The 25,826-nt window shown below is 39.5% G+C and overlaps 1 protein-coding gene across 1 annotated transcript in view; it reads right to left on the bottom strand.

Moving 5' to 3' along the window:
* Positions 1-3,826: 3,826 nt before the first annotated feature.
* efna3a (ephrin-A3a) overlaps positions 3,827-25,826 on the bottom strand; it is a 91,269-nt gene continuing 69,269 nt past the window's right edge. Inside the window, exons 2-5 of the mRNA XM_008422499.3 lie at positions 20,894-21,195; positions 19,984-20,049; positions 16,548-16,625; positions 3,827-7,887 (exon numbers count right to left, since the gene is read on the bottom strand). Coding sequence (XP_008420721.1) covers positions 7,769-7,887; positions 16,548-16,625; positions 19,984-20,049; positions 20,894-21,195 — 565 coding nt within the window. The 3' untranslated portion in view covers positions 3,827-7,768. The remainder of the gene's footprint in view (positions 7,888-16,547; positions 16,626-19,983; positions 20,050-20,893; positions 21,196-25,826) is intronic.

Here is a 25,826-nt window from a genome sequence, read left to right as displayed (position 1 = left end):
ATTCAAACCCAGGGTTAGGGTTAGGCTAACCCTATGATGTAGCCATACGATGTAGCTAACCCTATGATGTAGCCAGTGTTAGGGTTAGGCTGACCCTAACTCTTTTCAAGATACCAGTACTGCTAAAATCACCCTGTGGGTCATCTGGACGCTGCAGCTGAAATTTGGACTCGCCAGACCAGTCAGCCTTTTTCTAATATTGTTACTGGAAACTGTGCTTCATCTGCTTCCTTGGACGTAATAAGTTGTCATTTGAGCTCCTGTTCCTTTTCTATCATCTTACACTAATCACTCCATTCTCCCCTGAGATCAACAGGGTATTTTCATTGTGTGCTCAGTGAGTGTTTCCCCCATTTTTGAACCGTTTTCAAAAACCCTGAATGATGGCTTGTAAAATCCCAGTTGACTAGCAGCTTCCAAAATACTCAAATGATCTTGTCTGGCACCAACACTCAGGCTAAGTCGATTAAATCTCCTGTCTGATGTTTGGTTTCGACTTCATCTGGAGGCCTAAAGGAATGACATTGCAGTGATACTATTTGCTGATTTGCTATTTGTGTTTATAAATAGTTGAACAGATCTACCTGATAAAATCAGTTATGTGTTGACATTGCTTTTAGCTGCTTTAAAATGATCCATCAACCAAACCGTGAACAACGGAGCATATCGATTTAATCAAAATAACCAAGTAATGACCTACGGAAGTTAGATATGATATTTGAAGTGCCATATCCTGGAATTGATTACCATTAAAATGTTGATGTTGGGACCTGAAGGTGACAGCTGATGTAGGATATGTCCTGAGTTTACTCCGCTTATCAGTTAATGGAGTCAGATTAGCCCTTTTATTGGATATTTGACTGATGCACTGGAGGGCTTCAAACAGGGGACTGACTCATTTGTTTACTTCCATTAACTGAGTGCAGAAAAGGCAAAACTCGGAGGGTGAGTGAGATGAAAAAGTGGGAATAAAACAGTCTTTTGCCTGTGACATCTGTTTCTTGAATGAGCCACTATCCAGTTTTACGGCTCCTATCTTTGAAACGAGAGCTTGCAACCAAGTCCTTGAATGTGACGTTATTTTCAGTGATTGTCTCAGTGACGTCCTGAGTTATAACGTGCTCTCTAAGGAGGAGGCATCTGTTCTGCTGCTGGAGCCAGACGGCGAAGCTCGTCGAGGGAATTTCTCCTTAACAGCGCGGACCTGCCCCGAGCCGCAGATGGCTTATCTCACAATAAATGATTCAGAAAATGATAATGTGTCTTCAAAACAGGAGAGAGAGGTCATCTTCTCATGCTAATGGAATGTCTTCCTTTGTAAGTCTGGATCGAAGACTCATTAGATACCTGGGAACTTTACTCGCAACCCTTAAAACATTTTTTTTGTTACATTCTCTGAAGATTTAATGGAATTTATTAGGATTACGTCCGATAGATTAACACAGATATTACATAATTGCAAACAGGAAAGAAAATGATATGGGCTATTTATTTGTTTTACTGGTTTAAAAGTTGAAAAGTGTGGAGCCAACTTTTGCTCAGCTTCCCTGATTCAAACATTTCTCTCCGGATTCTTCTTCACTGATTCCAGAGGAAATAATTATGATAAAAGGCGATTATGTTCCACTTACATTATTTGTAATATGGCTCTTTAAACTCACTTTCTACACCCATTTGTTAGATATGTCTTTCGAAATGATAGCTTTCCTCCTTTGGACTCTTATTTAGTTCAGTCAAAACTTAACCTTCTGGTTTTCCAGGCTGGAATTAAAGCTGTTCATGACGGCTCTGTAAGCTCCTTGGCAGGCAACAAAAAAATAAAGAAAACGTTCTGATAAATGATATCATCCACAATATGCACAGACTTCACCATGCGATACGCTGTCAGCTCATGCACAGGAGCAGCAGCTAAAACACTTAAACTGTTTCATGCTGTCAATTTACGTGCAAATCCAGATTTTTTAAAACGTTTAGGAACTGAAAGCTGAACTCCCCTGCAATTATCAGTCTGTCGGGAAAGATGACCAAACATCACAGCGAATAGAAAGTTGCAATCTGTGAAACAGACATACCGTGTATAGGTTATTGTAACTGGCACGCTATCTATATATGACCAACCCAAAAATTGGAAGCGCACAAACACTCCACTGAATCTGTTCCACTTCCTGATTCTGGGTCTTGTGTGCTACATCAAAGTAAAAATCTCCTCTGCCGCCTTTTGTCCCTTTTTGACATGGACATTAGTGCATCTGAGACGTGTCCCTCACTTTGTCACCTCCTTTCTGTGGTGTGTAGGAGATCAGAAAGAAGCCGACAGGGGTGAGGGGGAGAAAGGAGAGCGACGTGGAGTGGCAAATCTGCAGAGACATGAATGGCTTGCAGGTGTTTTTTTTCTTTTTTCTTCTTTTTCTTCTTTCGGAGTGACAGAGTGGAGAAATGTGGAGCGCTGGTTCTGCCTCCACTCCATGCTGTGATTATGTTTCATGGCAGGCTGTTCGTTAAACTGAAGTGAGAGCCTCCAAAGACGGGCTACTAGAAAAAACTGATCATTCAGGCCCAACATAAGTGCTTTTACCTCGGTGTGTCTAAAAACAGAGTTTATGAGAAAACGAAACAGATCTGAGATCAGAACCAGGGGAAAATCTAACTTCTTGTTTTTAAATAGTTGTTTCTCAGCTGCCCTATAAAAAGTGTATTTGTGTTGTAGATCATGTTGTGGATTATTTACATTAATCTCACTTTATTCTTTTGGTTTAGTGATGACAACTTTCTTTATTGTGTTGGATTAACTAAAAAGTCACACATTTTACTTAGATTTTACTTGAAACAATTAAGTTCAACGTTGCGTTCGTATCCCACGTCTGATGCCGTGAAGCAAGCTTCAAAAAGGACAGATCCTGTACCAACCAGGGTGCTGTGGTGGCACAGAGGTAGAGTACAGCCTACATGAGGAGACTTTATTCTGTCGCAGGTTCGATTCCCGGCCTGATGACCTTTGCTGTACTTTCCTGTCTAACTACTCTCAAATAAAGGCCATCTAAAAATGAGAATCTATTAGTTTCCTTCTTATTTGAAGTAAACTAAATGATTTGAGTAAGACTGAATTACATTTGTCATTTTAATCACACTTGATGAATTCAGTTGGATAAACTGTTACCAATTCAAGCAATTCAATTAAGTTGGTTCAACTATTTTCTTTTTTTTCAGTGTACAGGATCTTTGAAAAACTAAAATATCATGTTAAAACACACATTTAATGAATACTTAAAATCTCTTTGATTTAATTCTACAGAAAATCAACTCAAACTTTAAAGTTGTTCCAAACATTTAATTACATTATCACTCACTTTGCACTTAAATTACAACTGGAACGTATCACATTATTTTAGATAAAAATACATGATTTGAGTAAGAGTGACTTAAATTTATCACTGCTAAACACACTTAATGCATTAATTTATAAAAACTTAATTGAGTTGGATGATCACAATATATTCAGTTGGTCAGACGTAGGATACGAACGCAGCATTCAAAGTAAAAAGTTCCTTTAACTTAAAGATTTAAGTTGAAATCTTTAAGTTATTGGGCATAAAAAAAAGTAAGTTGTCATCTCTAAACCAAAAGGATTAACTGAGATTAATGTAAATAAGTCCATAAAAAGAACTACAGCCCAAATTAACTTTTTATAGTCTATTCTATTCTATTCTATTCTATTCTATTCTATTCTATTCTATTCTATGCTATAGTGTTGCTGACTTCACTGTCAGATAATGTTTGTACAGAGACAACATAGTTTGATGCAGACAGACAAATAAAACCTCTAAAACAAGTTTGCAAAAAGATTTTAATTGGCATCATTTTGATCATTCTTGGTTTAATTTACAGTTTATTCATTGTTGTCAAACGTAAACACATCTTGTGGTTGTCTTCAGTAAAAGTAAATGCTTTTGCCGACATCTCGAGCCCCTTCCCTCCCTCACCCTTTAAACATAAACCAACATGACTGAAAAGCGCATTCTCCCTCAGACACGCTTGCATATTCAGATCCTACAAATGACTCCGCTAACGGGTACGAAAATTTCTAAATGCCACGTACTTTAAAAGCGCGGACAAACACGTTCCACCTACATACATCCTCTCTTTCACTCCCACGCGCGCAGACATACACACATACAAAAAAAAAAGCACACACACACACGCGCACACACACACCCACACACACACACGCACACACGCTAAAACACTCATACACATTCTGGAACCCTGCATGTATTTATAAATTTACATTACAGTGCAGGCTCAAACGACACCAGTTCTGTCTGTGCATTCCCAGTTGGTTTATGACATGCTTCTCAGCAATATTATCAGCTGCATCTTTTTTACACAAGAATCAGCTAATGGAGTGTATGCTTGCACTCACTTTATAGTTTAATCATTCACCAAGAACTGTCTGTGACCGGCTGAATTACATCTATTTGTCTAAACAAGCAAAATACTGCAGTACAAATCCAATAGTTTTGAGAAAAATGATAAAAAATGGTACGATAGCTTATTGAGCAAAGGCCTAAGAATGCACATTAATAAATTATGTAGATAAATACACTTTAATGTCAAAATAAGAGCATTTCAAAAGTAAATAAATAAAAACGCACAACATTTTAATTTGATTAAGGTTTGCCTACGCAGTATAAAAGAACTTCTCATAAGTTTCACATTCACACATTTTCTTTTTCTTGTTATTATTATTATTTTTTTTTATCAAGATGGTGCCACAATTAGCTTCAGACACCGAAGAGCAGACGTTGCATTGGCCTCGATGTCATCACCACATCCGCCATATTGTGAGTTCTCCTTGGAAAGCAACAAAAGTTTGAGTTCTGGATGAAACACTAAAGTTTCCAATTAAATCCTTTTTGCATTTTTTTTTTTTTACTAGAATAATGTTAATGAAGTGGAATCTGACAGAGAGTCTGTCTAGGAAGCTAAAGGTTAGTTATGGGAAGGAGGTTTTCCAAAGACTTGGAGCTCATAACCCATTTATCAAAATACCATTGGAAAAAAGAAGGTTAACAATTTTAACAATGGTTTGTAGTTGCAGCAGGAGCAGCAGTAGGAGGCTGCATGGTGGAAAAGTTGATTTAACTGTTGCCTTAAAGCAAAAAAGTCCTGGGTTCAAATCCTGGTCTTGCACAGCTTCCATTGCCCTGTTATGTATGGTGCAGTTTTAGTGCCAACATTAAGACCATTTCCCTCCCAGTGGTGGTTACTCCCATCATCACAGGTGACCATATCCAGCTACTGATCTGATTTATTATAGGCAGGCATCAGAAACCAAGCGACCAGCTAGATTTCTAGATAAAGTTTTCCTTAAAGAAAAAAAGAATAAGACGCAGGAGACCATCCTAGGTATGCTAGTCACAAGCCTATTCAAAGCTAACTTAAGTGAGAAGTATCCTTCTCTACTGGCACCGGCCGCTGGGTTACCATGCCGACCTATCAAGAATCAGATCAGCAGTTGGCTTTGGGATAGAGATAACCTCCCAAAAGGATGTAGTCACCACTGGGTGTGTAATAGTCCTAATTATGGCACTACAGTCATGCCATAGTGATGGACTGGTGTACCCCACCGCTTGCCCAGTTCCTACTGGAGATGGCAGCAACCCCCCGCCCAATGATAAGGATAAGAAGGTATAGAAAATGGAAAATTAGTGCCATATTTTCTGGACTAAAAGGAGCACTTAAAAGCCTTTGAATTTATTTAAAAATCGACTGTGCACCTATTAATCCTAAGGGTCATATATATTGTTCTGGAGTAAAACAGCGCCCTCTAGTGAATTAATATGGATTGATTGTGGTTGTGCTTACTGACCTCGAAGCGATTTTCTGTGGTACACGGCGCTCATGGTGATCTGTCAAAATGTTTAAGTTACATTACATTACAGGTACCGCGGTCAGGAGCATCGACTGACTTATCTGACTGTTTTGTTTTGCTTAATGCGCCTTGTAGTTCAGTACGCTTTACATATGAGAAAAGATCGGATGCAGAAGATACTGCAACTTAACTCGTCAGTACCAGGTTTGCCAGCTTTTCGCATGTTTGCACAGGTAATTTGATGATTAATCTTTGGGTTGAGTTCCAACTTAATGAAGGTTTGATGGCCTTCTTTCCATCACCCTAATCTTTAGTTTCCTCCAAAGATTCTCTATGAGATTCAAGTCAGAAGACTGACTGGGCCACTTCATTATGTTAGTTTTACTTGCAGTCAGAGGAAACAAGTTACTATTAGTACTACATCTGTCAGGGGTATGAATAACTCTGGAGATAACAATACCATCTAGAAAATATCTTCATATCATTTCAGTTAGAATATTCTTTTAGTTTAAGAGCTTTGTGATGCTAGCACCATGGTTCATACAGCGTTGCCTAAAAAAACTTGGGAGCAAAACTTTGTTGTTTCCATAAAAATGGCTCTCACAATACGCCGTATGATCCGGATGCTCATACTGGGTCTATTCTTCCATGACTACAGATTGAGATTCTAAGCATAATTTCTCCTCAGGCACCTGCCGCACTTTGGCGACTGTATGGGGTCGTCTCCATGGTAACTGGGACTGCTGCAGTGGCTATCAGCCCTGATTGGCTGCGAGCCCCTGAAGTGGAGGGGAAGAAAAAAAGAAAAAAAAACCAAAACAGGTAATCTGGGAGAGAAAAGAGGGCAAGTTGCTGCTGACAGTTTCTGAACAATTGCAAATTAGAGGCGTTTCTGAACAACGGTGCTGATTGCTGCAAAGAGTCTCCCCCCAGCCCCCTCATTTTTTTTCGTCTATTTTTTATTTTTTTTTTAAGATTTGACATCTGGAACTTTTCTAAGCCCATTGCTGGAGGTAAATGCGGCGGAACAAAACACACGTCTATGCCACATCTGGTGCGTCTAAGTGCCGTCAAATTGCTAGTCCAGGGTCTGTATTTTTCTCGGGTTGTTACAGTGCGAAGGCAGGAAATGCAGACAAAAGACTAGTTCTGAGGGGCACTCGGTACCCTTCGAAGAAAAGCAGGCTTTGAATCTGTGCCTATCACAAAGCCAGAGCATATTTGATGTCTGGAGAAAATGGATTACTGAAAGGCCCTTGGATATTCTTATAAATTCTCACCCTTTTCCCTGGGCTTTTATCACCAGCAGCTACCACACACCAGTATGAAAACATTCTACAATGTCCAGGACAATGACAGTCGTTTTGATTACTCACTAATCATATAAAGGCCTTGTTACAGTTTCCAAAGTCCATCTTGTCTTTTTTTTTTCTTTTTTTTTTACCACATCAAAGTTCGGTTTGATGCAGCAAAGCCTTGAAAAAAAAAATCCACTCTCGAGTTTAAAGTTGTCATCTTCTTCAAAGCCAACACAAAAACCTTCCCTTTCATCATCCGATGAGAGTTATGCTTCAAATTTTCTGTTCTCTATCATGCTACGAAAAAATCTCTCATCTGCATCCAATGACAGCAGCACAAGAAAAATTGGATTCTTAATATTGGTTGTAATCTCCATGTGGTCGCCACACCTGCATGAAATATTGTAGTTTTCATGTGATGCAGGTGTAAAAATGACAGCAAAAAGGCCTCGCTTCTTCTTTCTTTGTCTGTGACTTTTCTTCGTTTGCTTCGTTTAGCTATCACATCTTCAAAAAAGGAAAAAAAATAACAAAAAAAACTTGTAGGGATACAAAGCCCTTTGGACAAGTCGGCCCAACAAGCTCCCTGCGACGGTCGCTAGGACAACAGGACGGCCAGCACGAGCATCGATGCCACGGTGAGGAGAAGGCGATCACGCGACGGGCTGCTGCCGCTCACGCTCTTCTCCAGCTTGGGAACTTCAGGGTTAAATTCATCTGGAAAACAAAAAGCATAGAAAAAAATGTAATAAAATAAAATAAGCAAACCCAGAGGGGAAAAAAGCCAGGACAAAATATTTGCTGTATTATAAATTAATCAATTTAAAATCGCCGAACGACGCATGCAAATCGGGCTTTCACATATGCAGGGAAAGAGGCATGAAGCGATTATCAGCAAACTACCAATTATCATCAGCTACATATGGCCGTTCCCTGCGGGAGAGTAAATTAAAAAAACAAAGTCGTATTTGATGTGTTTTTTTATGTGTTACTTTTTTCAGGCTAATGATGTTTTTGTCCTCGAGGGATTTCAATCAAATCAAATTACTATGGCCTTAGCATTGATTTGACACAACAGAACATTAGCTGGAGGGGAAAGACAGAGAAAGAGCTCGGGGAACGTTTCTAGGAATATTCAGTAGAAGTGGATTGCAGGCTCATCATGCTCATTTCCTAACTAATGCTTCCCATTATCTCTACAATATAAGGAAAACAAACAAGACAGAGCTGATTAAACCATCACAGGTCGTTAGATAAACCTGAGATAAATGTTGCTCAATTTTCAAACGCAACACAACATGCAAAAACAAACCACTTACCGAACACAAAATTACTTTAGATGATTACTTATGTTTTCGCTTTTTGTCACATTTCACAGTTTCAGAGTGCATAACATTTTACATCAAAGATAATCTGCAATACTTGAATTGGTTTGAGAAGCTTTAGCAGTACTTTTTATTGAAAATCGTCCAATGTAGCTGAACTGAAACAATTCAGCAAAAAAAGAGTTGGTCAAAATAAATTCAATGTGATATATAGCTCTGGAAGAAATTAAGAGACCACTGCAAAATTACCAGTTTCTCTGATTTTACTCTTTATATTTATATGTTTGAGTAAAATCAACATTGTTCTTTTATTCTATGAACTACTGACAACTTGTCTCTGAAATTCCAAGCAAAAGTTTAGTATTAATTTGCAGAAAAAGAGAAATGGTCAAAATAACAAAAAGATGCAGAGCTTTCAGACCTCAAATAATCCAAAGAAAACAAGCTTATTTAGAAACATGAATAATAATGTTTCAACTCAGGAAGAGTCCAGGGATCAATATTTGATGGAATAACTGAGGTTTGTTTTCAATGCGGTTCAGTTCAGTGGGCTCTTAGTTTTTCCAGAGTTGTGTATTACTAGATGGTAGCTGCTGTTACCAATTGTAAGGTTTAGAGGGCAATTGCTTATTTACATTGGTCCAGGTTGGTTTGGATAGATTTAAGCCCTTGATAAATGAATAATCACAGTTTGAAGCTAAAGAAGTAAAAACAATAGGAGGGTAATATTTTTCTTTCACAGCACTATAAAAGGAAAGCGAATATCTTTTATTTTAAAAAACAAATGTAAACTCATAGATGATGTCAGCTTTAGTGAAGCCCATCAAAATAGATTTAATTTGTTGGGTTTACTTACTTACATGAGGAGCTGGTATTTATACGACTACTACAACTACAACTTGAATTATTAAGGTTAACTTTAACATGCAGTGCTCTGCTTTCAAATGCAAAGCTAGTGTTGTTGTTATTCCCAGAAATTGCAACCCAGGTAACCATAGATCTCAACATAAATCGTTGGACAGCATCCAAACGCTGTCAGATCAAATGTCGTACATGCAACCTGTGATAAAATCAATATACCTGTGCCAGATAAATCCTCTGTGTTCAGAGAGTAGAACAAGTTGTACAGACAGACAAATAGCCTACATTATAATCCCATCATCACCTTTAATATAATCCGACTGTTATGGAAAATTACGATTACAGTACGTGAGGCAAGATTATTCAATCACTGTTTATGTAATACTCTGTGACATAAGAAAAGGTTTTAAATTGTTAAAAAAAAAAAAGCATTGTATTTCACCCAGTGTTCTAGTTTTTATTCTTGGAAAAATGCACGGATAAAATTGCTGATCGTATCAACTCAAAATAACAAAAAATAATAATAATAAAAAATCCAATATCTGCTGATCTAAACCAGAACAAAAATATGAATTTTGCCACATTGGTGTCATAAAAGTTCAAACAAACAAACAGTTTTTCAGCATCTGTCAGTCTACGAGTAAAAACATGCAAGATGATGAGCGATAAGGAGGAACAACAACCGGGCCGCCTGGATAACTGAGATAAATGGGTTTGACGTAGATTTCTCCTTTGTTCCTAAAGAACAACATGCGTCTGTCTTTACGTCCAACGCTGATATTTACGTGAATCCACAGCAGCATCATCTATCGTGACATCGCTATGTGAAAGCTGGACAGGGAGTCCAAAGCAGCACAGCCTCGGGTGAAGTCTACAGGTCACATCAGGGATGCACTGGAGGCGTGACGTAGATCCGTAGAACCAGAAGAACATTTGGTCCCTGCAGAAGATGAACAGCCTGACATGCAACGCCCTCTGGTCAAAACGTTATCCTCAAAGTAAATGTATCTGATGATTTTCTTCTTTCTTTATGCATTATTTTTTGAGTTAATACTGTGTTCTGGGGTTTAGTAAATGATGCAGAAGCCAGCGTCTCTTAGTCATCAACATCACCAAGAAAGGCTTCAGTCTTGCAAATTGAGCCAGATGTTAAGGGAGCTACAAAGATTTCTGCAAAAACTGCAGCTAGAAGTGGCAGCTTGGAGTCTCCTGATCGCCATAGCAACCATTTGATCCATCTATATACCAAACTAAGTAGATCCTTTTCTGTGCTAGCAACATAAAAGGTTTTTTGAACTCTACTCTGCTCAGATGAGACAAAGTCTGAGCTCTGAAGTAGAAAATATACCAGGTGGGTTTGTGGTAAATAGGACGAACAGCAGGAAAAGCATGTCAAATTTACTGTTTGGTGCGGTGAGCCTCTTTCCAAACATCCTGGAAACCCTGACCTGGCATCAGGTACTTCATCTGGAATAATGGACAGTTTAAATATTTGAACATTAATTGTGTATGGATCTTTCTGCAAGACAATAATCTAAAAACATTTGGCCAAATCAACACAGAAATAGTTTGACAGTAACAATAAATCAGCCTTCTTCTATTGACCTCCCAATCCCAAGACCAAAGTCCAACAGAAAATGTTGCCTGCAAGTCCAAGAGAGACAAAAATTCTTTCAAAATAGTTGTCACTGTGTGGCTGAAAAGCGTAAAACGTTTAATAAAATGTTGTGTTATTGTAAATAGTGTTATTAGTTAATTTATTTTGAAATGTCTAGTATCTGTCTTCAATGATTAGTCATTGATTAATCAGGTGTCACTGTGTAGTGGTATTGTAAAAGAGAAATCCCAGAGCAACATCCTGACTTAAAGCACGCAGCGCCACTAAAAACACAAATCTTATTGTGTTCAAAAACTTAAGTCCTTTGCAGTCCTAAAGGGATCTGATTTCAATCAAAATGTAATAAAGGGCAACCAAATACGTTATGAATTAGTACAGGTCGAAGCATGTTCGTACAAAACATCCGAACTAGCTCTTAGAAGCTTGTTTACAGGGCTCCAGTAACTTGGACACACTGCAAAGTAAACATCTCGTCTAGAACCCTCATCTTTCAAGAAATCTCGCAACTGAAGACGACTGTGGGGGAGGCCGAACGCCTCGGGGCTGCTGCAACTCATCAAAGCTCTCCAGTATGGCACCTGTCTCCACGGTCCAAATTTAGGATCCAGGAATCAATTTCCGGCTGCATTTTTGCCTCCGCGAGGCCCAACAGCACAACGGGAGGCTGGCAGAATGGCTCCTGTGTCCACAGAAAAAAACCCCGAGGCGTTTCCAAGTGAGATGAGAAACATCAACTCCGGACCGTCGATAGGTGGGGAAAGGTTGTCTGGGTGGATAAATCTTCCTGCCAACGACGCTGCAGTAATGGTGGATTTACAGCGAGCCACAAACAGCATGAAGAGACGCACATCTACATCTGGATGGGAATAAAATACACAGCATCTCTGAGAATCAACTACCTTCAGTTATTCCAGATTTTTTTTTTTTCAAATAACACCCACATTCAATAAGTTCAGCCAAAAGCTTATTGTCTCATTTCAGAAAGACTTTGATTAAGCTGTGGATTTTAAACAGGCTCTCAGAATGACTGAGTGTTTGGTCAGTGCATTGCGTAGACCGCAGTCTATTTATTTTATTGTTATTGCAACCTGTGACACTTAGACACTTGGTTTATTCAGTTCAGAGACCACATGTGTATTATTTGGCTGTTACAACAGCAGAGGCGCAGCGCCACCACTGCAGGGTTCACAGAGTTTACAGATAAAGACGGATGCCATCCTTTTTTTTTTTTTTACACTTTTTGAGAAATTCTGCACATTAGTAGGCTAACAGAGCTAAATTGCAAATTTTCATCAAATCACAAGCCACTTGATGCTTGTGGAAAGTTTGTAGCAGATGAACGAATAGACGAAAGACAAGATGCTTTAGGAAAACAAAAACAAGAGCTGTGAAAGTGTTACTTCTTCTTCTCTGCTTGTTTTGTCACACTTAGACGATCCTCAAACATAATTTATTATCAGAGATAACCTGAGTAGCTACTTTATGTTGTTATACAGATGCTATTTACGTGATTTATTGATACTAAATGTGAGAAATTCGGCTTGAGTTTGGCAAATAAAACTGAACTAAAAAAGAAAAAAAAAACAGACCACTTTAAATGATCAGTTTCTCTGATTTTACTTTTTAATAGGTCTATATTGGAGAAAAATGAGCATTGTCCTATGAACTACTGACAACATGCCTCTGAAATTCGAAGCAAATATTTAGTATTTATTAGCAGAAAATGAAAAATGGTCAAAATTACAAAAGATATGCAGTGCTTCCAGACTTCAAATAATACAAAGAAAACAAGTTCATATTCATTTGGAAACAACAATACTAATGTTTTAACTCAGGAAGAGTTCAGAAATCAATATTTGGCGGAACAACCAGGAGGTTTTCAGTGGGCTTTTTCCAGAGCTGCGTTTTCTCTGTCAAGATTCAACACATTTAGTAGATTGGTTTTCCCTTAACAAACTACATCAAAAATTGAAGACATTTTTCTCACAGGTTGTCTTTATCTGATATAAAAGTTTGCCTGGGGATAATTCCAATGTGATAAAAATAGATTAAACTGTAAGAGGAACTCTGTAGATAATTAAATCAACAATAAAGAATCACTGCTGCTTTCTGGTCTGTAAGATGGTCAGCAATAACACACTGCCGCTATTCATAAATAGCATCGTAAACAAGCCAAAAGAATTGAGTTGCACAGAGTAAAATAGCAAATCCAATTACTTCATAGTTCATCAATCATTTTGGTGGGTTGCGCTGTGCACTGGACCAAGCAACATTAATTGCAGAGATGTGGAAATTCTTTTTTAATAGGCCAACAGCGAGCAAATTAGACAAGATGACAGACGGCAAACAAATAGTGGCCTTGTTCCTGAAAGTGATTTGTAAGTGCTGCTCTCATGCAGAATGCAAACGGCCCTAGTTTCTGGAGAAACGACTGATTAAGTGTGATGAATGTTTACAGCGGACTGTCTGAATAGTAGTTAATTGTTCTCCCTTACTTTTCTCACCCAGGTTAGTTAGGCTGACTGTGAAATTTCTCTCTACAGAGGATGCATTTAACTAGTTGTTGGTTTTCCCCTCACATGGTTTTCTGCATGTAAAAATCTGCAAAGAAGCTAAACCAAAACTTTTAAATCTGGGACATATTACCGGCGTTAAAATGCAACCACCATACACTCCATCCTGAGCGTCTCCATTTGGAGGGATGTTTGAAACTCCTCCAGTTAGTTTAGCATAATTTGATAAAAATAAGCCTCATATTGTCATACAGGCAGAACGCAGAGATCGTACCCTGGAAACAGAGCGGTGTTATCCTTAAAACGCTGAGTTAAATAAGGAAAATGTGACGCAGGAGGTTAGATAATAATTTAAGAAAAAAAAAAGATGGCAGAAGGGCAAACATATGCGATGGAGAAACGTTGACGCTGAGCCAGTCTGTGGGCTGGTCTGGACCTGAAGCTGAATCAGAGAGTGGGAGTCCAGCGGTCAGTGGAGCCACCGGGGGCTGTGTTGTAAAGCGAGTGAGAGTCTGTGCGTGTGCATCAATGTGTATCCTCCTCCAAATGTATTCAGCAGAATGCATCACAGCACTGGAGGCTGTCATATTTTATTATTTCCTGCCAGCGATTGTGTGTGTGTGTGTTTTTATATTAAATTCTACGCAAGCTGGAGCCGGAGTTACCACTGAGCAAGTCGTCCACCACTGAATTTCTCTTTTACTACGTTCCTTCCTTCCCTCTACACTCTGTTTTTCTTCACCTCCCTTATCAGTTTTGTTTTTTTGTTCCTCGTCTGTCCGTTTTGCTTTACTGCTGCATTTCTCTCTGTCATCTTTTATCTCGCTGACTTCCTCTTCTCCCTTTAACTGTGAATCCTCGTATTCTCTCGGCTCAAGCTTTTCTTTTCTTTCTTTCTTTTTTTTTTTTTTTTGGTTGGTCTCTGTTGGTCATGGTTTCCATCTCAGGCGGGTCACATTCTCTCAGACCTTGTCACAGACTGCCACAGTGACCAGAAAAAAGCGTAGTAAATGATTCCCAGCAAAAGGCTTTTGTTTGAGGTGGTGATGGGAAAAGACAAAGGAAAATACAGGGTTTACGTAACCGTTCGACTGAACAACTGACTCGTTCTCTGACATTTGCTCTCCTAAGGTAAACACAAACCTTTAGTTTACTTGTAAAACCTCAATTTTCTTTGTGGATTTTTTGTACGTAGGAAGAAAAAGCAGCTGAAATGGTTTTCTGGAATAACCTCAGTCGATCTTCATGCCTTTGGGCCTGACGGACTCAAACAATGAGCTCATCCCGGCTTATTTTAATGGTTCTTTGGAGGCATTTGCATCACCGTGCAAAGATTTTCTTCCATAGAGTCCCTAAGTAATTGTTCTGTATGCCTGGCTGTGCTGCTCATTAGGCTCGTTCTCATGTAAGATAATGTGAGGTCATGAAATTTTGTGTCGCATTCTGACTGGATTAATGCAGTTGATGGAGGAAATAATTAATCTTACAATGACAATGATAAATGAAGAGTGTAATAAGGTCAAGCAATGAGGCTAATTCTGTTTCAGAGGTTTGGCTCAGTCCAGTCCCATCATTTATTGCAATTATTATGTTAACATTGCCAATATAATGTTTGATTGCAGGCTATAACTCCAGAAATGTAGCCTTACTGTATGCTGCTATCCGACCTTGATTCAATAAATGTCTGTTTACCCCAAATAATGAAAGCAAAAACTTAATCCAAGTGTCTAAAGCCAAAGTTTCCACCTATCAGGAAACATTTTGATTAACAAATACAATTAGACATGTAATAATGCTCATAGCTAATGAAAAACAAAATGCAGTTACATTTTGTGATATTAGTCAGGCTACTGAAAGATCCTATATGATCCTCTAATTTTTCCACAACACTCCATCATAATGTCTGCATCACTTTACCTGAACTAGGCCACTAAATCTATAGTGCAAAAAAGATGGCTAAACATAGTCTGGTAGAATATTTTAGTTTAGGGTGAATTTATTTTGGCATTCTGGTTTATTACATTTATCTCAACCTCCAAAATTAAAAAAATAATAATAAAACAGCGTGTGAATCCCTGCTCACTCCAGAATGATCCAACTAAAGTCTGAACAGCCTAAATGTTTTAGATTTTTAGAAAAAGATTACTAACAACTGTTCAGATTATTAAATTTTTTTTTCAAAATAGTGCTGTAATTCAGAGCCAAATCTTAATGTTATGAAAAATTCATGAATAAGATATCGCTTTTGAATTTTATTTAAAATATAAATTGGTAATTAAAATTTCAATTCAAAAATACGCTATTGACCCCAAAGGGAAATTAAATATTGTTGTAGCTTATTTAATTGAAAAGTTATTGTAGATGATGGCTGTGGGCAGAAAGGATCTCCTGAAGCAGTCTGTAATACAACAAATTGAAAGAAGCCTCTAACCGAAGACATGACAGTTTCACGAAGAGGATGCTCATCATTTCCTTCATTTGATGTAAAAATCTTTCATTTCTGTTGTCTTGTAGAAATCTTCACTGCTGTGTCTCCAGTCTCAAATGAGCGCCGCATACTCGACTGACTGGACATGAGCAACATAAAACTCAGTAAGTGCTCAGGTGCCCCCTGGCAGAATGGTGCCCTGAGTGGAGAGCCAACCATCCATATCGAAAGCCTCTAATTAAAATGTGTGCAAATCAAAAGACCTAAATAGCCCAAAAAACAAATTCAGGAAGATGTTCCACCACTAAAAGCATATAAAAAAAACACCATTAAATAATAGGAGCATTTTCAAGTATTTTAAATATCTGCTGGAATCTGACTCCAATTATTTTAGAGGTTTTATGGAAGCAATGTTGGAAAAGATGAGTAAGGAGTTGCAGTCCAGCTCTAAGCTCTTGCAGTTGTAAAAAAAAAAAAAAAAAAAAAAAAGACTAATGTTTTCATGGATCGTCTTCAGCAAATCACAAAAAAGAAAATAAACAACAACTCAACATTTTTCCACAAACTGAGATGGGTATCAACCTGCCAGTATGGATTTTCTTTTCTCGTTTTTGTGTCGACTAGCCACTTACCAATGTTGTGTATTTTGATGTTCGGCCTGACTGTGTAGTCGGGAGAAGTTTGACTGGAGTCGTCATCTGCCTGAGAGGCTGAGGAACGCAGCAGAGACAGACAGATGGAGAGAGAAGGGAAAAGAAAAACGGAGGAGAAAACAATTATGGGAGAGACATGCACACACATACACACGCACACACACGCACACACACACACACAGAGAGAAAGGGAAAAGTGAGATTTGCAGCATGATCAATCTGCGCACGTTAATCGGTCAGCTTGGTGGAGTTAAAGTGGATTGGAGAAACAGTTAAGAAATTGTGGACGGTAAATCCAGACTGCGCCTGGAGGATTTAAAGAATTTATTTAGGCAGTGCAGGACAAAAATCATTACTTTGACTGTTTGTCTAGACTTGGAATTAAATCCAGTTTGCTTTTTGAATGGATGACATGTGGGTTTGCTAATGTGGGCATGAATGGATTAACAGAGAGCAGCAGTACAAGTGTACCGGCGTACGCAGGGACAAAAATAGCAGCAGTATGCTTTACTTTGCACAGCAACGTCTATAATTCTGACGAGAAACTAGAAATCAAGGAAGGCAGTTTGTGATAATAAAGCAGTGACCAAGGCAGTGGGGTACACCAAGGAAAACTGAGCAGAAGCAGTGCTGACTGTAAATGATGGAAAGCCTTTAATCCACAAAGATGATGGAAATGTAAGAATATTTCAGCTGAAATCGTTGCAGGTTGCTGCAACTTGGCTAAGAAATAACCAAGCTCAAATGTATGCTGGGCTGTTTCTCAGCTAACAAAACCTCTGAAGGTGAAGACCTTCCCCACTGAGCTCCTCCAGACTAGCGGCAGCAGCAACCAGCAAACACCGGTGGAACTGCACAGTAATTCACTCATATGAACTACAAAGCTCCAAAGAACGAATGTAAACAGCATCAGTGGGCATGGAGTAACATTATAACTGAGTGTCAGAAAGAGTAGGAGGTTCTTAAAGAGACAGAGCCCAATTTCAAGGTGTCAGATTTATTGCAAGTTGTTTTTGATATGAACAGCATTTTCATAACAACTGGAGGTCACAGAGTTACTTGATTGTGGTATAGAATTATATCATATGCCTGGGAATACAAAATACCCCCTTTAGCGGGTGTTGATAGTTTAGAGTAGTTAAAGAAAGGCTCTTTTCTCTAAAAATAAAACACTTGTGAACTCTTTTGAATACGACAGTCTAATGTGAAGACATCTGTCCAGCAGCTGAAGTCTGACTGCAAATAGGTCATAAAAAACACAATGTTCAAAACACAGCAGCAAACCTACAACAAACTCTCCAAACACCAGACGTCCTTTCAAAGAATTAATTATAACTTTAATTTAAGACCTGCGCTACATGTAAAATTTAAGCTTCCCTTAATAAATATTGAATAATATTTCACCTGCTAAATACTATAAGCAAAGTAAATAAAGCTTTGTCAAATTACAATTATGTCTTTAAACACTGGCAGTGTTTAAAGGCCATTTTCTGCTCATACGGTGAGCCTCGTAACTGCTGATGAGGTTTAGTCAGCGTATCAACATTGTTAAACGTCAACTATGCCACAACAAAAGAGCCGAGTGTGAATTATGTAACCAGAACATTTGAGTTTCTTTTCTTTAACACTCAAAAGCCAGTTTCAGAAGCAGATAAAAATACTGATGAAGCAAGTAATTCAGCACACACAAATATTTGACATAACTAACTGTATTTAAGATGTTAATGTGGAAAGTCTGCATATATTTAGGACTCTATAAGACACTGCAGAAACTCTGGTATTGAACTGAGGAAGAAAAAAAAAAGTATTAGATTTTATATTTTTTCGCTGTAAAAATTTAAACAACAGCATTAAAATTATTTTCTTGTTTAGGCCATTTGCTAAACGTCACCATTGTTTTTGGCGTCTGGAAAATGAATCGGATTAAAAACGGCCCATCACCTAGCAACTACAGCAAAGCCCAGCGCATCACCTAGCAACTCCAACAGATCTCCTGCATGATTGTTCAGTTGGTTCTACCACTGTACTCACTGTACAATGGCTGCTGGAAAAGACAAGTGTTTTGCTGTTGGTTTATCATTCAGAAACTACTTGCTTCATTCTTGTTGGTTGAGCAGGAGGCTCTACTTCTGCTTTTCAAAGACGCATGGTTGTATAATTGGGCATCTGTTTGCAGCCATTTTCACATGTGAGTGTTAGCACAGAGTTGGGGAGCGTGACCAGCTGCAGCTTATGTAAAGTTACAAAAGTCCCTAAAACATCTAATTCTGAAATCAGCTCAAAATAGGCAAAACAGAGCAAAGAAGACTAAAATATCATTATCTAAGAATGATTTTGCGCAAAAAAAAACATGAACATGGTTTTGTTCTATCCTGCTGCTGCTATTTGAGGAAGTTAATTCAATTAAATGTGTCCAGCTTATCACGTCCTACTATGTAGGACTTAGAAATAAAAATTGTTTTTCCCTCTTTTCCCTGTGACTTGTTTCCTGTTGATGATGCACAGACAGAAGCCACGCTTTGCATTAGCCAAGTCATCATTATTCTCCCCTCTCTCTCATCTTGAAGCCTCGTTCTGTCGGGGTTAAAGAAGGCGACAAAAGAGAACGAAGGGCAGCTGAAGTCAATAACACTTCTGATAGCGAGCTGTAAAAATGACAGGATGTCATGAACCCTTCAATGCATGTGCACACATCAGACAAATTGACGGCAGAAATGTGCAGGCAGACATGAAACGCCCTCGAACGCTTTAGCACAACAACACAGATGCAAATGGAGGTGCATCAACAGATTGGCAGCGACACTGGGGTGTGTTAAGGTGATCTGTACATGGGGAATGACACTGGCCTCAGAGTGGGATGTATTAGTGCTGACAAGGTTAGAGGAGAGGAGGGGGCGGAGGGGGGCTTTCTGTACCACGCTGCCTGATCAAAGGCCTGCAGGGGAGAGCGCAGACTACCAGGGTAAAAATAACACACACACTATACAGAGCAGCAGGGATCAGAGAGGAAGAAAGAGAGACGGGGAGATAGGTGGAGGGGTGGTCAAGAAGAAAGCTGAGGAAGGGGAGTGACAGACGGAGGGGAGGGCAGAGATCTGAATCTCACAGTTGAATGTGTTTTTTTTTCCTTCTCTCTACGTCTTTTGTAGATCTTCACGAGAGCATGTCAGTCACAGAATGAGATGGAGCATTACTGTAATAGCACAGAGACAGAGAATAGCATCAGGCTGCCATGCTCAAAGAGCTGCTTTGAGGGAGAAAACTGCATCATCAAAACCAGACGAGCCTCACGCTCTCCCTCTGCCTGAGACACAACTCTTAGATCTTCTTTATTTCGTTCTCTGTCTGCAGCTCTCCGTCCCTTTGCTACTCTGTTTGTGGAACAAAAAAACAGACACGAGCAGAGTCGTCTCACCAGTGGAGCAGCAGACGAAGACCCTCAGTCTCAGGCAGCTGTGGCCGTGGTGGTGGATGGGTGTGGCTAAAACAGAGAAGAAACGTACATAAAATGTCAACATTGTGCCCTCTGCAGGCCACATCGTTCTTACGGCCCTGTCCATAGCTGCTCCAGAGTTACCACGGTCTTACTGGCTGGTTCCCTGGTAAATCCTTGTTCCACCTTTCAGCTTGGGTGGACGGTCATGTCTTGGTAGATTTGCAATTGTGCCACACTCTTCATCTTCAGATGATAGATTGAATAGTACCCTTCAGAGCTTTTGTTTTGTTTCATAATGCAATCCTGCAATTAACTTCTCCACAACTTTATCCTGGGGCTGCCTGGTAAGTTTGTTTTTGTTTTCATGATGCTGTTTTATCCATTAATGTCTTTATCAAACCCCAGAGGCCTTCAAACAGCAGCTGTAATTATACTGATATTAAATTACACACAACCGCACTCTGTTTACTGACTACAACATCGAATAGTCATTCGCCCATTCACACTCACATGCAAATGGTGGCAAGTTATCCTGAACTTCAGCTGTATTCAGCTGTAACAGAACATTTATCTATTATCTTCCTCCCACTTCACAATTCTGCACTCCTTGTGATGATCTAGCACATAAATTCCCACTAAAATAAATTGAAGTTGTGGTTCTAAGGAGACAAAATCTGACAAATTTCAAGGTTCAGCACACAAACTACATAAACTGCAGCACCAGGAAACTCAATGTCCTCAGCTAAACTTCGACAATCTATTATCAAAACCCACACGGCATCAATACACGTGGGCGAAGAGACGCTCTAAATTACGGCCTCGGATCACAATATTGGATGTGCAGCACCCTCAGGCCTTTTCCATCCATCACAATGAGCCGGTGACTCACAGATGTAGTAGTACTCCTGGCCCACGGTGAACTCGTAGCCCAGCGAGAAGGCGCTGTACCGCTGGAACTTCTCAGAGAACTTGATGGGCGTATGCGGCGCGTGGGGCCGGTTGCACTCCCAGCGTTTGACCCCCATCTGGGGGTTGCAGGTGTAGTAGCCCCGGTAGTTCACCATGTAGAGGATGTACTGCTCAGCCACCACGCGCTCCAGGGTCCCACGCTGGCTGGTGTTGTAGTGCGGGCAGTAGATGTCCAGGTAGTCGTTGACGCTGACTTGCACGGTGTATCCCTCTCTCCGAAGCCTGGAAATTAAAATACAGACATGGATCAGGATGAGAAGCTGCAGCTAATGAAAATTCATTATGCATTTCAGAAGAACGTTTTCCTGGAAAATGACAAAATGTCCGAGGCCACATTCACACCACTCCTGCTTAGTCTGCTTTAATCAAACTCCAGTTTGTTTGGGGAGTCGTGGATGTGCAATCGACAGCGCCACCACAGGCGAGGAGGGTGAATAGGTTTTCGTTTGACAATAGCTCAATTTCCAGTACAAATGTGTGCAAAACTTTGTTAATGTTCCACTAATGTTGGGAAAACACAATTTCACAACTGCAGAGTTTCCATTAATTAAGATCACAAATAAGTTTTTTCTCATGATAAGTAATTAAAACCATACAAGGCCATCAGGCTCCTATCACTTTTCACTGTCTTTTTTCATCTTTTGGTAATAACATCCAGTTGCTCATCACAGAACTCGTGTGGTGCAAAAAGTGTTTCCATTGCAGTTTTGCATGACTTTCTATCGGAAAACTTCACTTCTAGTTTACAAAATTGGCGTTTCCGTCAAGCAAATTTATTCTTGTAATTCTAATTTGCACAATTTTATCATACAGCTACAGTGCAGGGTGAAAGCAAACTACAGCGGCTGAAAATGCAACAAGTGTTGCAATTTAGGTCCCCTATCAAGTGTTAAAACACCATAACTTCATGATTCTATTTTTAGAAAAAAACAAAAAAGCTGATAAATAAATACTATGGTTACACAAAAAATGTAAATAAAATATCAGATTTTCAAATGTATGTAGCAGTAAAGCAGGACTACCATCTTCACATCAGCATCCATAAACAATAGAGGCTATTAACATGGTGCACGAGTGCAGTTTGGACTCTCCACGTGTGAAAACACGTTTCCTCACTTATTGCATCCTGGCGAGGGCCGAGGATCATGCTGGGAATGATAATCTGCCCTCCAGGCTGTTAACACCTGCCCTGAGCACGTTTGTGTCATTGAGGTAGAAGGAGATCCTGTCAGGGGCGATGTATGTTCTGGATGCAGGGGAACCGGTCTGCACATTGTGCCCATCATGAAGCTCGTTCCTCAGGGAGCCGTTACGAACGGATGAGCTTCCGTTCGCAGGCAGGCGCAGCCTCTCTGTGGTCAAGCAGATGTGATGGTAACATAAGCCCCTCAGATGACTTTAAGCTCCTCGCTGAACAGCTGCGAGGGTGCTGTGACTGCTGTTACCTACACTGTGTGTAAAACTGAGTACACCTATTATGTAAATTACACATTCTGTAATTAGACAGAGTAGAAATCATTACAAAGGCTCCTGCAGGTGAGCTGATGAGATGGGAATTGTCCTCGGCTGCAGTGATGTGTAACCTGCTCTAACTAACTGTAATGACTCCTTTCTACCATTAGGTGGAGATATTGTGCTGAACATAAGGTCCAACGTCTCCATGCTTTCCTATGCAACAATATTTATCTCTTGGTTGTCTTCTCCTCCACACACATCATCTGTTTTGTTCCTATAGCAGCACTTACACAGTCATAACGATCCATCATCGGGCTTCTTACAGCGGAGCCAGACTCATTACACGTTTAGGCCTCCACAGTTTTGATTGTTCAATTTAAAAAATAAATAAATAACGGCAGGAACGGCATAAAGCTCATCTTTTCTCTCTTTGTGTCTCACTATCGAGCATACTACAATTGCACCTTTTGTTTCTAGATTTTTACCCTTTTATTCATTTACCCACATGCCGAGGCAGATGTTTATCTACTTTTTAATGGCTTCCTCTTCTTTTTCTGGCCATCAATCTTATCTGTACTTTCTGTCCCCGTTGCTGCAGATGTGAGATGACAGACTTTTGTCTTACAGCGTTGCAGGAAGAGACGACGCAGCCACGCTTTGCCGGGACTATATTTAGTGAGACTGGGCTGGTGGGGGATACAGTGGAGGAGATGGGGGGATGAGGGGTGAGGGATGAGATGTGTATCAAAAGTTAGAGGGAGTTAAGTGTTGTGTAAAAAGTAAGAGAAAGTTATTATCCTAGAGGATGGTAGTGTTGAAACTACCCGAGGAGGGTTTATGGCTTCTGAAAAATAAAAATGCTTATTTCTGTGATACCTACAAGTGCCAGTTAGGTATTAAAAAGCAGTTCTTGAGATTTGCAAATAAAGACACCAGAAAAATGCTAATTGTACAGGAGAGGCTACCAAAGTGGCTCATTTGCACATTTTAATGAGGTTAAAACCACATTAGCTTATATTAACGTTCATAAATCAATCAGTCTCACAACTTATTAAAAGCACTTTGAAGAGAGGATAGTTTTCCCTCCCACAGAGCTCCATACATTACCCTGAATGTCATGTTTCAGGGTTCTGAAATTATGTGAAACCAATTCCCAAAAAATGTAGCTAGAAATATAAAAGATCTGAGAACCAATAGATCCAAATGTATTTTTAACTGAACAGCTAAGATGAAATAAAGGACTAGTGAACTAAAACAGCACCACTGTCAACACCACCAATTCCCATCACTGTTACAATACTATGGGTCATAGAGACATATAGATACTATAATATGAAAATGGTAAAGGGGTAAACTGAGCTTTAGTAAATTTTAATCCAACTAAAAAAAGAAAAAACTTTGGAAATGTTACCATGTAGCATAAGAATATACTTTGGCATGTAAGACGTATTTTCCACAAAGATGTTTAAAGTATTTGCATCATTTCTGGGACAAATATCTACAGTTCAGGACACGAAAAAACAACTAAAGATTTTAGTTTTACAAAGTTACATTTTATTGAACCCTCTAAAAAATTTAGCACATTCAAACTACATAATTAACTCTAAAGGGAACAGACCAACTAATAAACAGAACATAAAGACTGCAAAACCAAAAGCTTTCTGTGCAGAAAGTGTGTTTATGTTGAAGATTCTTCCCAAGGGGAAAAAAAAGTGTCCGTCATGTTTTCAGCTTACACAGCTGACTGACAGCTTGCAGCAACATGTGGGGGAGGGGCAGCAATACTTGGTGCTTATTAAAACTGTATAAAAGTTCTCACCGTCTTTGGCATCCAAATGAAAAGAAACTTAAGCCACAAGGACGGCGTGATGGGAGCAGCTTTTTCAAAATTGTGATGCAGCTAAAGCATCACGACCCAAACCTGCTTTAACTCATTAACCAAACCTCAACTGTGGAAGAGCCGTTTGTTTCAAGCATAATCAGCACCAGAGCGAAACGGGGAGAAAAGAAACAGGAGGCGAGAGAAGAAAGCAAGAGCAGAAGATGCTCTTGCTTTCTTGCTTTGGTGTAGAGTGTGTGGGTGAGAGGAAGAGAGGAGTCCCCCCTCAGGTGTTTTACGTTATATAAGCCATCCACTTAGTGGCACAAGACAAAAAGGTTGCCGGGTAGAGAGAAATGAACAGCAGACAGGAGAAGAAAAGTAAAGAGAGGGAGGGGCGAGCCAGACTTAATAAGTTAAGATAGGATGAGGAGAAGAGAAGGGGAAAAATGCACTGAATGACAATGACAATAAAGAGCCACGAAAAAGGACTGGAAGATCCAGAAAGAGACATAATGCTTCCCTGGAATGAACACACATGGTAAAAGAGCCTTAAAGAGACCTATAGCTCTCTTTTTCCTTTTTTTTTTTCTTCCTGCAGCTCTTTCACTTTCCTCCTCTTTCCGCCCTGCATTGTCTCTGCTGTGATTTTTGCTGTCTCATCATCATTTCTCTGCGAGTGGGAGCGAGCAGCTAGTTAGTAAAGGCTGCACAGGCTGGTAAAGACTGCCGGGGGAGGGGGGAGGCGGCTTGCAGGGGGTGGAGTGAAAGAGCAGGGGGAGAGGTGGAGTAAGTGAAGAGGACAAGAGGATGAGACAAAGATAGCACCACTATACCTTACACATATGCACAGAAGGGAGTCTTTGGAGAATACAGACAGCAATAAATAACAGCGGCGAGGTCGGGATACAGTAGGAGGCACTCGTACTGCTAACAGAATATTTGGAACGACTGCATTAAATAAATGTAATGAAAAATAAGCCTGAACATTCTGAAGACGCAGCAAGGTCTAATCACAATTAATTGTTACAGCGATCAACGTCTCTCCAGTTCCAGAGTTTTGTGCTAAAAGACTGCAATAGAAATATTATCTGTCTGTCTATGTAAATAATGAAAAGTTCACTGCAGTGAACCCCACTGAAAACCTCCTGGTTGTTCCACCAAATGTTGATTTCTGAGTTAAAACATCAGTGTTGCTGCTTCTAAATGAATATTTCTTGTTTTCTTTTCGTTATTTGAGGTCTGAAAACGTTGCATCTGCTTCACTATTTTGACCGTTTCTCAATTTCTGTTAATCAATACAACATTTTTGCTTGGAATTTCAGAGACATGCTGTCAGTAGTTCATAAAATAAAAGAACGATGTTCATTTTATTCAAACATAAACCTATAAAGAGTAAAATCAGAGAAACTGATCATTTTTAGTGGTCTCTTAAGTTTTTCCAGAGCTTTATACATGTATATATTCACCTTTTTATGGATGCCAGTAGTAAGCAGTACTGGACGCGTAAATAAATTGCCAGTGGCACTGATTGTGATAACTTCTTATTTTTAAAATAAATACGTTTCTCCACTCTATT

Source organism: Poecilia reticulata, chromosome 11 (assembly GCF_904066995.2).
Source record: "Poecilia reticulata chromosome 11, P_reticulata-male-v2, whole genome shotgun sequence".
Classification (NCBI taxonomy): domain Eukaryota; kingdom Metazoa; phylum Chordata; class Actinopteri; order Cyprinodontiformes; family Poeciliidae; genus Poecilia; species Poecilia reticulata.
Note: the sequence above shows the minus strand (reverse complement) of the source record. Positions and strands in the feature narration are given on the sequence as shown.